This window comes from Myotis brandtii, unplaced genomic scaffold (genome assembly GCF_000412655.1).
Source record: "Myotis brandtii unplaced genomic scaffold, ASM41265v1 scaffold538, whole genome shotgun sequence".
Taxonomy (NCBI): Eukaryota; Metazoa; Chordata; class Mammalia; order Chiroptera; family Vespertilionidae; genus Myotis; species Myotis brandtii.
Genome location: NW_005369976.1, coordinates 588,509 through 602,253, shown reverse-complemented (window position 1 = coordinate 602,253; position 13,745 = coordinate 588,509). Strand labels below are relative to the sequence as shown.

At 47.8% G+C, this 13,745-nt stretch overlaps 1 protein-coding gene across 1 annotated transcript in view; it reads right to left on the bottom strand.

The window, feature by feature from the left end:
- Nucleotides 1-1,376: 1,376 nt before the first annotated feature.
- Nucleotides 1,377-13,745, bottom strand: part of TSPAN5 (tetraspanin 5) — a 167,863-nt gene continuing 155,494 nt past the window's right edge. The window contains exons 4-8 of the mRNA XM_005877990.2: nucleotides 11,579-11,749; nucleotides 9,180-9,305; nucleotides 7,415-7,462; nucleotides 7,203-7,319; nucleotides 1,377-3,496 (exon numbers count right to left, since the gene is read on the bottom strand). Coding sequence (XP_005878052.1) covers nucleotides 3,431-3,496; nucleotides 7,203-7,319; nucleotides 7,415-7,462; nucleotides 9,180-9,305; nucleotides 11,579-11,749 — 528 coding nt within the window. The 3' untranslated portion in view covers nucleotides 1,377-3,430. The remainder of the gene's footprint in view (nucleotides 3,497-7,202; nucleotides 7,320-7,414; nucleotides 7,463-9,179; nucleotides 9,306-11,578; nucleotides 11,750-13,745) is intronic.

Genomic DNA, 13,745 nt, shown 5'->3' with positions numbered 1-13,745 from the left:
TGGTAACCGGTCACACAACAGAGATATCAATTGAATAATCCTCCTCCAAGCCTACCTACACAGAGGAAACTTCCTATAAGTTCTGAGTTCAAGACAAAGCATCCCTTTACTTCTTTTTCTCAAAATGTATTTTTATTGATTTCAGAGAGGAAGAGACAGACAGAAACATCAATGAGGAGAGAGAATCACTGATCGGCTGCCTCCTGCAGGCCCCACACTGGGGATCGAGCCCGCAACCGGGGCATATGCCCTGACTGGGAATCGAGCCAGTGACCTCCTGGTTCATAGGTTGATGCTCAACCACTGAGCCACACCAGCCAGGCTGAATCCCTTTACTTCCGAGCTGTAATATTTCTCCTTTCTGGGCCTAGAGTCTGCCAAGAGCAAGAAGGACAAACAGCCTCCCGTACATAAGATATCTCCCCAGCACAGCGAAGAAAACTCAAGAAATGGGGACTGGTGACCTCCCATTACCACAGATACACTCCCCTAAAGTCAAAGTAACATTTGTGGTCTCAAGTATCCAGGGGTATGAGGCAAACGTTTCCCAAACCAGTCCTGACACAGGGTCGGGGTCTGAAAATACTGTGTGAACCTTAAAATGTTGTTTTCATTTAATCTATGAAGAAAATCCCTGACAGTTCTAAAGACAGAAGTCTCCTTCTGCGGTGATAATTCAAAATAAAAGTTAAGTCCGCATTTCTCCAAGGGGCTAAGATTCCTGCTCTAAGGGACTACTAGAAATTATTTTCTTAGAAAAAGGTTGTGAATATTATCAACATTTACCTAGGCCCATGTGAGTCCTCATCCTCACTGTGCATTAAATTTTCAGTGGGACTTTCGTAAACATATAGGCTCTCTGGAAAAAGTAAATAAAAAAATATATATATAGGCTCTGGCTCCCCCACCACAGAACTGCTAGGGGCAAGGCCTGATGATCTGCACGCCACGTGGTCTCTGGGAGGCTGTGAGCAGCAATGGCCTTAGGAACAGAGATTCCTACACACCCCCCTCTGCCTGTCTCCCATTAGCCGGCAGCACCAAGAGACCTTTCCCTTCCAATCACAAGATGTTCCCTGTCCCTTCCCCCGAGAGAACCAGACCAGAGCGGGGTTCTCAAATCGTGCTCTCAAAACACATGGCAACAGCGTCGCCAGCAAACCATCACCGCGAACCAGTCAGAACAGCACCTTCTCAACCTCCCCTCCCCAGAAGGACTAAATCAGGAATTCAGTCTGGGAACAGGCAGACACAGCCATCTGGGTTTCCACAAGCCATCGGGGATTCTGACGCGGCTGCTGAGGTTTGGGAACCACCGCATCCGAGACTATTGCGATTTCAAGAGAGAAGCAATGAAGACAGACATAACCCCACGTAAGGTAGAACCAAGTTTATTAATGACAGCCTTTATTACAACCACTCTCAAGTGTAAAAAATAAAGGGTGGTTCCTTAAAATGTAAAACTCACTTGGACTTCCGTTTGGCCTTTCACTGGATGTGCCGAAGGGGGGAGTCTTGCCCGGTTCTGAATTAACTGGTCAGAGGGAGTTCCCTGGAGGATGAGGTAATGAACAGGAAGGACAAGCGTGCCAACCGGAGAGCTGACTCCGTGTTGGAATGACATCACAGGACAACGTGGTGGGGCCGAGACGAGATAAAATCATCTTACAGCTGGAGCACGGGATGGACATCGCTGACGATACAGACACACACACTCACATGCAGAGTCAGACACACCCAACCCCGGAGACCAGGTATTGTCAACTGCAGTCCTCGCTCAGAGCAGACCCACATGTGCACCGGCCGCAGCGATGCACCAGGGGGCGGGCGCAGAAAGCCTTGCTCAAGTTCACAAAGTACCTCGCCGGCTGCCCAGCGATGTGTTGGAGAACCTGTCATCACCGTGAAACACGCCTGTGGTTTTCCCAGCGCTCCACAGACTATACCTGCTCCCCGGGAGAGTGACATCCCAGTAGATGAGGTTGGATTAAAATCTGGGGGCAAAACGGGTCCCTCCCTCCTGGAGGCGGGCCAGGGTGGGTGGCAGCACCTGGAGGTGGTTTTCGTCTCAGACTCAGAACACCTGCCCGCCAATGTCCCCCCTCGGAGTATTTGTGCTTTGTCGCCATCCTGATGGTTAGCCTGCACTATGAGAACAGAAAGAGCTCTGCCCACTCACTCTTCTCTTTGTAAAAAAAAAAAAACCAAAACTAAAACCAGAAGAGGGAAAAACCCCACTAGAAGCTTTCTGATGTGTCAGCGTTGTTTTAGAAAGGGGTTCACTTCCATTCCAGGAGAGAGGGGGGCAGGACGCAGCAGAGACCATGGCGACCCGTATGGCTGAGCGATTGCTGAGTCCATGGAAGCATCTCGCGGGCCCAGCTGGCCCCTTCCCAGCCAGGCGGGACCGCCACCCCTCTCAGGGCGTGAACCCACCCAGTGCTGACCACACCACACCACACCTATCAATGTTGTCGGAGAGATGGCGGGAGGAGAGAATGGTGGATTCAGATTCACAGGTCATGCGGGGAGATTACACACACAAAATTAATATTCGAGCTTGTAAGGAAACACTTAAAAATTTAACAGAAACGGCAGCTTTTGGGGAGTCTAAAACAAAAAAAGGCAAGAAAAAAAAAAGCCAAAGCCGCAGAGTTTCTGAAGAATCCGACACCTACTTGAGTGGCTGGGGTGAGGGTGTATCCAACTAATACCTCCATGAGCCTCATTTTCTCCTTGGATGCCACAGGTAAATAAAGCGCAGGCCGCTTAGAAAAAAGATCTGTCCTGCTGCATTCCAGCCTCACGGGGTGCTCCCGGGGTCTGCTCAGTGCACGCGAAATACACAGCTTCTCTCGTCAGGAGGCCCAACGTGCCGGCTCGTCACTTGCTGAACTCGATCTCGAAATCTGACCCCAAGGACAAGCTGTTTTCTCCCCGGGACGCGAGTTGTCGCAGTTCCTTGCGATGTCCAGTGAAGGGACGCCAGTGGCCCAGCCCTCACAGGGCAGGGGCTGGGTTTCAGGAAAGATCACATCTTCAGGCCACGGCGTGAGGAAGGGCAACGCTGCCTCTCCCAGCCCTCCAATCGCTCCCGTGGAGAACAAGGCTTTCCCCACACATTCAAGTACATACGGGTTCCCCACCCTCCCTTTTCCTCTTTTTTTGGTTAAGGATCCAACCATCCATAAATTCATGGCTACAGTAGATTCACGGCGCAACGACTTGCATACTGGTTATTGTTTCTTTAATTCTGTCAGTAAGCAGCATTTCTCAGCTTCACCCCCCAAAACAAGTTCTTGGCAGCTCCGTCAGGTGGGATTGCAGGATGCCCCTGTGACTGCTCCGTGCGGCGTGGACGCGGTCGGGCCGCTGGAGGGTGCGGGAGGCTGGGTGTCCAGTGTTCTGCGGTGGTGGCAGGCGCTCCGCTCTACCAGCTGGCCCTGACAGCTTCGATGTCGCTCACCAGGTTCTGGGCCAGGCATATCCCAAAAATCTGAGAAAGGAAGAAAGAGAGTCAAACAGTGAAACTTTGAACATCATTAGGCTTTTCCTTGGCCAATGAATCCTAGGGCCAGGCATATCCCAAAAATCTGAGAAAGGAAGAAAAAGAGTCAAACAGTGAAACTCTGAACATCATTATGCTTTTCCTTGGCCAATGAATCCTATTTTTCTTTTTTAAATATATTTTTATGGATTTCAGAGAGAGGAAGGGAGAAGGAGAGGGAAATAGAAACACCAATGATGAGAAAGAATCATTGATCAGCTGCCTCTTGCACGCCCCCTGCTGGAGATCGAGCCCACAACATGGGCATGTGCCCCGACTGGGAATCAAACCTCGACCTTCTGGTTCATGGGTCAATACTCAACCACTGAGCCACGCTGGCCGGGCTGAATCTGATTTTCCTTATCTTTGATCTTTTAAATTGAGATATAATTCATATACTATAAAATCCATTCCTTTAAAGTGCATAATTCAGTGGTTTTTAGTGTACTCACAGGGGTATGTAACGATGACCACTATCTGTTTCCCATACATTTCATCACCCCAGAAAGAAACTGTACCCGTTAGCAGTCATTCCCATGCCCCCCATCTCCACAGTCCTGCCAACCACTAATCTACTTCCTTTGAGTTTGCTCATTCTGGACATTTCATATGAATGGGATCATATAACATCCGGCCTTCTGTGTCAGTCCGCTTTCACAGAGCAAAGTGTATTCAAGGTCCATGTTGTAACATGTACCAGTAGTCAATCCTTTTGACGGTTTGAGTAATATTCCACTATATGGATAAACCATATTTTGTTTGTCCATTCAGCAGGTGATGGGCATCTGCAGTGTTTCCTTTTTTGGGCTCTTATGAATAATATCACTATGAACATCTGTATATACGTTTTTGGGTGAACACATGTTTTTAATTCTCTGGGGCACATACCTCAGAATAGAATTGTGGGGTCATATGGTAACTGTAATTTTCTGAGGAATTGCCAATTGTTTTCCGTAGAGGCTGCATCATTTTCATTCCCTTCAGTGATGTGTGAGGGTTCCAATTTCTTCACATCCTGGACAACTCGTTATCATCTTCCTTTATCATTACAGTTCACCCCTGAGCAACATGGGGGTTATGGGTGCTGTAATCCCATGCAGTTGAAAAATCCGCACATAACTAGTCAGTTTTCTGCATACTCAGATTCCCAACCTCAGCCAGTTGAACTGGTTCATGGGTCAATACTCAACCACTGAGCCACGCTGGCCGGGCTGAATCTGATTTTCCTTATCTTTGATCTTTTAAATTGAGATATAATTCATATACTATAAAATCCATTCCTTTAAAGTGCATAATTCAGTGGTTTTTAGTGTACTCACAGGGGTATGCAACGATGACCACTATCTGTTTCCCATACATTTCATCACCCCAGAAAGAAACTGTACCCATTAGCAGTCATTCTCATGCCCCCCATCTCCACAGTCCTGTCAACCACTAATCTACTTCCTTTGAATTTGCTCATTCTGGACATTTCGTATGAATGGGATCATATAACATCTGGCCTTCTGTGTCAGTCCGCTTTCCCATAGCAAAGTGTATTCAAGGTCCACGTGGTAACATGTACCGGTAGTCAATCCTTTTGACGGTTTGAGTAATATTCCACTATATGGATAAACCATATTTTGTTTTTCCATTCAGCAGGTGATGGGCATCTGCAGTGTTTCCTTTTTTGGGCTCTTATGCATAATATCACTATGAACATCTGTATATACGTTTTTCCGTGAACACATGTTTTTAATTCTCTGGGGTACATACCTCAGAATAGAATTGCGGGGTCATATGGTAACTGTAATTTTCTGAGGAATTGCCAATTGTTTTCCGTACAGGCCGCATCATTTTCATTCCCTTCAGTGATGTGTGAGGGTTCCAATTTCTTCACATCCTCGACAACTCGTTATTATCTTCCTTTATCATTACAGTTCACCCCTGAGCAACATGGGGGTTATGGGTGCTGTAATCCCATGCAGTTGAAAAATCCGCACATAACTAGTCAGTTTTCTGCATACTCAGATTCCCAACCTCAGCCAGTTGAACTACATAGATCAACTGAACTGTGGTCAGTTGAAAAAAAATGTGCTTATGAGTGGACCCACACAGCTGAAACCCATGTTGTTCGAGGGTCAACTGTATGTCCATCCTGCTGTGTGTGAAGTGGTAGGTATCTCACTGTGGTTTTTATTCGAATTTCCCTAACAATTAATGGTGGCGTTCTATCTCCTCACGTGCTTACTAGCCATTTGTATCTTCTCTGGAGACATGGCTATTCAAATTCTTTGCCCATCTTTAAATTGGGTTTGACTTTTTAACTGTTGAGTTGTTTTTTGTACAGTCCAGATACTTGATCCTTACCAGATATAATGATTTGCAAATATTTTCTTCCATTTTGTGGGTTGTCATTTCATTTTCTTGGTATTTTTAGCACAGTTTTTAATTTTGACAAAGTCCAATTGATCTACTATTTCTTTGGTTGCTTGTGCTTGTAGTGTCATGTCTAAGAAAACCACCTACTCCTGGGACGCAAAGAGCAACACCTATACTTTCTCCTACACTTGTACTTTCTCCTAAGTTTTATAGTTTTAGCTCTTATATTTTGGTTTTTGGTCTATTTTGAGTTAATTTTCATGTATGGTGTGAGGTAGGAGTTCAAATTTATTCTTTTGCATATAGATAGATAGTTGGTCCAGCACCATTTATTGAAAAGACTATTTTTGCCCCAGTGAACGGTCTTGGTTCCCTTGTCAAAAATCTACTGACCATCGATGCGTGGGTTTACTTCTGGACTTTCTATTCTTTTCCACTGATCTATATGCCAACCTTATGCCAGGAGGCACTATCTTGATGCCTGCACCTTTGAAGTAAGTCTGGAATTGGGAAGTGTGAATTCTCCAAATTTGTTCTTTTTCAAGTTTGTTTTTGCTTTTCTGGGTCCCTTGCATTTCCATATGAATTTTAGGATCAACTTGTCAATTTTTGAAAAAAAAAATAAAAAATAAAAAAGGCAGTTTGAATTCAGAGATTGCACTGAATCTGTAGATGGATTTGAGGCGTACTGCCACATTAGCGATAGTAAGCCTTTCAGTCCATGAGTATGGGAAGGCTTTCCATTATTTACGTCTTCTTTCGTTTCTTTCAATCACCGCGCCGCATTTGGGCTCAAAGAAAAGTATCACATCTCCACCGGACGAAAAAGTTAGCACTTGGGACTGCCCAGGAGGAAAAGTGGGCACTCCTTTCCCTCACTAGCACTCTGGGAAGGTGGGCCAGAGGCAGAAAGGGACACAGCATGTTTGTAAAAATCCAAAAAAACCTTAACCTCACCACTTGGATCTGCTTTTGACCATTCCTGTCTGCCCAGCTGGCACATACAATCCTCAGAATTCATTACCGAGCCCATGGAAACGCACTGACCCAATCAACGTCTCCATCTTCAAAAGGAAAAAAACAAACAAACCAGTTTCCGAATGTATTTTAGGATAGAGTTGCATCTAAAATCAGAGCTTTAATAAAACACCACATAATTTGGGTCTGTTTCCCAGCCCCTCCAATTGTGTCCTAAATACTGGGCCATTAAGGTGATCCGGCCAAGTGCCCGGCCTGGTGAGGATTCTCCCGGGGCATCGCTGCCCGTGACGTCCAGGAAGGAGCCCGGCCTTACCTGTAGCAACGCAATGCCTATGAACACACCGGCCACGATGGTCAAATTGTCCTGCAGCCACTTCTCAAACTGGGGCACGCAGCCTTTCGTGTAGATTACGATCTGCTGGTCGACCTCCTTCACAAGGGAAGAGGAGAACACAGCGTCAGCACGCAAGTTCCAAGGCTCCTCCAACACCCCGTGCGCCAAGCGACAAGATGGTACCCACTTACTGGTTTCTGCCTGGCATCATAGCCACACTGAGTGTTGATGACATCTTCCTGGTGGGGAAAGAAAACAGGACAGTGACAGTCACGCCGGTTAGAAGCCCACGGAGGGATCAGCAGAAGATGCCCACTCAGGGTAATACAATGTGCATCGGGCACACAGATGGACCGGGCGCCTCGGTAAGCACTCTGATATGTTACCCCATGTCATTATTTTAACAATCCTCAGAAATAGGTATTAAAATATGCCCTTTTCCAAATGCGGAAAACAGAGGCTCGGGAAATACCAGGAAGGAGAGCAAGCCCATTCTGTGGGAGGTACAGGATTCAGAGCTGACAGCCTCAATACGTTTATGGTGTTTAGGGAACTGGAGACAGATAAAAACCATGCTGAATGGGCATAATGACTGGCTTCATTTTTGCTCTCTTTGGTGGTGGGAGGGGGAGAAGGACTTCTATTTTTTAATATGTATATTTCTATGTTATTTAAATGAGTTTTCAATGAGAATACGTGACTTCATTAAAAACAGAACAACACCCTAGTCACATATCACATGGACACATGTTCTGACATCCGACAGCCCTGATCAGAAATGCGAATTCCCCTCTTTTAGGCTTGTTTTTTTTTCCCCCTCTGCAGGGGCTGGGTGGAAATTGTTAGCTTGGCATTTATAGAAAACATCCGACAGCCCTGATCAGAAATGCGAATTCCCCTCATTTAGGCTTGTTTTTTCCCCCCCTCTGCAGGGGCTGGGTGGAAACTGTTAGCTTGGCATTTATGGAATGAGATACCTCTACCCAGAGGATCTGTCGCTGAAAGGGGAGACATAATGCCTTCTGAGAACTTCGGAGTTTGTCTGATGGAATGTTAACACAGGGCAGAACGGGAGACAGAGCAGCTGGCATCGGCTGGCCAGTGTGAGGCTGCCTGAGCGGGCACCCTGGGCTCTGCCGGGCACTCTTGCCTTTGGGCCTCCTCAGAGGAAAGGGAGAAACCAGCCAGTGGGGAAGGTCAGCTGTCCTGGCGAGATCCCAGAGCAGCGAGCACAGGCCTTCCTGATTCTCAGTCTCTTCAGACCAAGAGTAACAGCCCGGGCTGACCCCCACCAGGGGCAATGGGCGATGGGCAGGCTGCGGGGAACTTCTGCTTCCCCACCCCAAGGCCACGCCCCCTTTGAAGAGCTGCACACCCTCCACCTTCCAGGGGGAAATGGCCATGAACTCATCAGTGCCCACTCGAATCTGCATGATGGGGGCAAGGGCAGCTCTGAGGGTGCACGCTTGGGGACTGACAGGCTACAAATGAATCTGGGCAGCTATGGTCTCCCCCCATAGCATTCTTGTCTCAAACTCTTCTATTCCAATGTGTCCCCCACAACTAAGTCGGGAAGAAGAGGGTTACTAACCACAACCCAATGAGAGAGCTCCCAGGTGAGCCTATAAAGAAGGAACAACGCCAACATTTGCTGGCGATATGAGCTTGGGTAGGGACTTAAAACCCAGGGGCCTCGATTTCACCTAAAAAGGGAAGATAATGTTGGTATCTTCTGGCAGGAATGTTCCGGACTTCAATGAGCCAAGGCACACGAAGGCTCAGAACAGGAGTGATGATCACTCCTACTGGGAAGAACTGAGCCCTATAGGCCCTGCAGGAGCGACAATCAGGACTACGCAGGTAAGAGGTTTCCAGAAGAACACCACCCCTCTGCCCATCCCACACACCGTCCCGGGCGATGCGGGAGCAGGCGGGCCATGTGCTGCCCCCACTTACCGCGGGATCTTTAGTACAGCAGGAGAATGGCACGCCGCACCTCTCCCGACTTGCATTGGAATCTGTGCAATTGAAGTAAATATTTAGGTTCCAATCATCAGCTCCAAAAGCCCCACAGCACTGCCACTAGAGCAAACAGGAGAGAATTAGAACACCTCCACCTGGAGGCCACCAGGCGCTGCACCCACACCCGCCCCAACGGCCCACACCCCGTCCTGCCGGCTCCCTCCCTCCGTCTCAGAATTTATTTTTATACCAGACTGAACCCACGCAGCCCCCATCAAAGCCTCCAAAATAACGCAGGTGGAAGGTTTGTAAGGGTGCGTGGGCATGTGATTTGGAAGGTCGATGAGACCCATGGTGTTAGGTGGTGGTGGTGGGGCGGGGCGGACAGGAGTTGATAGCAGGGCTCCCTTAGAACAGGGTGGGGTTAGTTTGAGTGCATGTGAGAACATTCTAGAAGGATAAGACACTAAACAGCAGTGTCCAAAGGAGGCGACTGGGGCTGTGGGTGGGATATCGAGAGATTTCCTTTTTTACAATTTTGATATCTACACCTTAATGGTTTTTTAAAAATCTGTTTTATTGCTGTATCACTAACATACAATCAACTGCACATAAAGTGTCCAATTTGATCATTTTTGACATATGTATACATCATGAAACCATCACCACAATCAAAATCCTGAACACACCCATTACTCTCCCCCGCCCCCCAGCCCAAGTCTTAGAGGCTGACTTCTCATTACATATCTGTTAGTACTCAGAATCTGTTTAAACAAGAGCAGGTATTTACATTTTCAAAAAATTACTTAAGAATGCAATCGTCTAATTAAAATACAATCATGTTAAATTCCGTGGGTCTTACGAGGGGCCTGACACAGAGGCTGGTCCCATTGTCTCCTCCCCCCACCCCCCCACGCCCTGCCCCGTGGACTAGCTCCACGTCTCCCAGTTAAATAAACATCCAGCCAGGACCACTGGACGGCTTTCAGGACCAGCATCTACTTCAGAACATTCAACTCCACGACAGAAAAAGAAAAATCACATGAAACGACAGTATTTTCCCGTAAAGCAGACAGCATTTCAAGAGAATGTGTATACGCATGTGCGTCCGCCTCATCGGGTTCTCTGAGGGCTGGAGTTGCGCCTCCCAACATTGGTGGCACGGCTTCATCAGACTGTCATGCAAACGAGGCAGCAATAATACTTGGCAAGGCGTGAGCCTGCATCCATTATGACCTAACAAAACAGTGAAGTCTGCCGAGGAGATGAAAGGGGGCTTAATTTCACACCCGAGTACAGCTCACTCCAGGGCAGTCCTTGCTGCTACGGAACAAAATCAACACAACTTGCTCTGCTCTGAGTGCCTGATGCATGTGGGGGTGTGGGGGTTGCCCCCAGGACGAGTGCCGATATAGCCCTCTCCTCCCTTTACCAAAGGGACCCCAGCTCCTCCTGCCATATGCATTAACATCATGGACACCACGGTCCAGGTCTGCGCAGCTTATCTGATTTTTTCCATTTTTTAAGTGTCTGCAAATAAGCACCTGTCGGTTTGTAGGACCACAACACCCGAAGCCCATTATGAAACCACCAAGCACATCTTACTCGAGTGTCACAGAATCTCCATGAGTTAAACTGTAGCTTTTATTGTTTCCACGTTCCTGTTGGGGACACAGGCCAAGGTCCTATTACCCCTAAGTCACTTAGCTGATCAGATTTGGGCACCAGATCTGTATCTTCTGAGCCCTGTTCATAGGCCATTTTGCATTCTGAGTGGAACAGGGATTCTGCTGCTTCGTTTGCCTTGCAGGGGCCGCCACAGAAATATGTGCTGGGTGGGAGGGGCTCTCTGCACAGGCTCTCCACTCGGTAGAGGCCACCAGGGGGTGAAACTTGCTCGACTTTCGGTTTCACCCGCGCGTGCTATAATACTGAATGGGTCTACGTCAGGGAATTTTGAACAAACACCCTACTGGTGAGGATATTATTCCGAGCTGTGAAGTGTGGAGGATGACTAGAAATGGTCAAGGAACAAGACAGAATCCATATTTAACGCCAAATAAAACGTTAAACCTATAGCAAAGCAATCTTCTTCAAATGTCGGCAGCAAAGGGCAACTGTGATTAGAACCTTCTTGCTCAAGAGTTTCCTTCTCTGTTCCTCTTGGCAGACACGAAGATTCAGTAAAAACAGGCCATTTCCATGTAGAGCACAAATCGTGCAGGTCACAGAACAAGTCGGCAAAGAATAAACAGACAAGCAAACAACCCAAAAGCCACGCAGACCAGTCAGAGGGGCGTCCCAGCGGGCGGGCGCGGAGCCAGGAGGATGCTCTCTGGGGCCATCCTTCCCAGAAGGCTTTCAACTTGAAAAGAAACCAAATTTAAACTTACATATTCCTGGGTGAAGTCTATGAGGTTTTGCAAATCAATGTCATCCCTGTACGCTCTGATGTTGTTGTTTATAAAGAAATACAGCTGGTCTTTGATCCAGTCTTTGAAAACAAATGCCAGGACCCCGGCAGTGAGCTCCAGGAAGAAAATGATGCCCAGGAACACAGAAAACTAAGGCAAAAGACACATAGATGGAGAACAGTTACACCGGCTATCTTGATCATATACAGCTCAACGGTGCCTTCTAAGAAGGTCGGTGATTACACTGGGTTGGTACACACGTCCAAAGCAGATAACCTTCCGTTTCTTAAGATTCATTAATAAAATATTACACTCCAAGAAAGGACTTTAAAAAAAATCATTTCATAATCACATTGTGGGGCTCTGGTGGCTCCATTTGGCAATTAACCAACAAAGCTCATAAGCAAACACAGATAATAGGAGTTTCTCATTAGAGTCACATTAAGGCCTAAGGAATTTCTCCTGATTAATGTGCTGCCTGCCAGGCCCTGAACAATGACCCGTCCCCACCTCTAGTAAGCTTCTGCAACACTGAGAAAGAAACTACCCCAATGTTTTAAGATCACCTATCATTTGTTACTGTGGCCTGGGTCCTGTATGGCTATATTCCTTTTATGGATTCAGACACTGCTCTAATCCCCCTTCGCACCTGCTCTACAGGGCAAAACGGCACATGTGTGCATCTCAGATGAAGAGAACAGAGGGGAAGTGGGGGGCGACTGTGACATGAAAATAATTTCCCATCGAGAAAATAAAACGAAACCACTTTCCCTTGTGAAGCACCAGCCTCGGAATATTTTAAATAACATTAAGATGCCGCTGCAGGGAGACTCCTGGCTCATGCAGATGAGAGGAATTTAAGAAGGCAGGTGAGAGACCACGGGTAACGTGGGAACGGCCCATGAACTGGAGAAAATTCCCTTCCGTCTAGAACACTCAGCAGAGCCTCACCTTAGTCATATCACCTACCGTCACACCTCCAGTTCTTTCCACTTCCTCCAGCCTCCACATTCTTACCCTTTTCCATTTTAATTTGTTCAAAGAGTTTCTGAGAAATGAGGCTGTGAAGGAGCAGCATATAAACTGCAAGCAAACTCCTGGTGATGAGGACAGAAAGGCGACCCTGGGCCACCCCTGTCAGCAGAGCTCCGGAGGCTGCAGGACAGGGGGCGGCGAGGAGGCAGAGGGGCCAGAGCTGCTGCTGTGTCTACATCCCGCAGGAGCCCTCAGGCGGCCAACCAGGAGCACACCGCGTGGGGGCGGCACAGAGGAAACGACACAGTTACTTACAATTTACCAAGACTAGGAACGGCCCTGGCCTGTGTGGCTCAGTGCTTGGAGCCTCGGCCAGAGCCCTCAAGGGTCTTGGGTTCCATTCCCAGTCAAGGGCACGTACCTGGGTTTCGGGTTCGATCCCAGGCCCCAGTGATCGGGGCTTGTGTGGGAGGCAACCAATAGATGTATCTGTCTCACACAGATGCTTCTCTTTCTCTCTATCTCTCCCCCACCTCCTCCTTTTACTCTCTCTAAAAAAAAAAAAAGAAAAAAAATCAATGGAAAAAATATCCTCTGGTGAAGATTAACAAAAACCAAACAAACAAACAAAAAGACTAAAAATGTGTATTCATTCAGCAAACATCTACAGAGCCGGGTGGGCTTTGCAGAAGCAAGGATGAGTAGCCCATACCCTGCCTCCAAAGAGCCTCTTACAGTAAGGGACGGGGCGGGCAGTGAGGTGGGCCACATTGCAGTGTGTATCTGACAGTGTTTGCCCAGGGTGCCAGGTGCTGCTCTGAGAGGGTGGGCATAGGGGAGGGTGGGAAGAAGAAATAAGCGCCTGGCAAAGTCTGGGATCCCAAGGTTTAGGCCCCATTCTAGGCCCTCCAGCTCAGCCCTCAGGGTCAGAGCTCCTGGTTATCTGCCCTTGAGCTCACTAGCAACAGAATCTAAAGAGTTCATTATCATCACTGGTACCAGTAATTTCAGTGTGAGCTTTCCTCAACCTAGAAAAAGGACAAGAAAATGGTCACTTTTGCTCTTGCATCTCAGGCCATCATGACTGAGGAAGACCCGGAAGCTTCAGGGCCACGGCCGCATCGGCAAGCACAGGAAGCACGGGGAGGGGGGTGGGGGGCGGGGGGGTGCT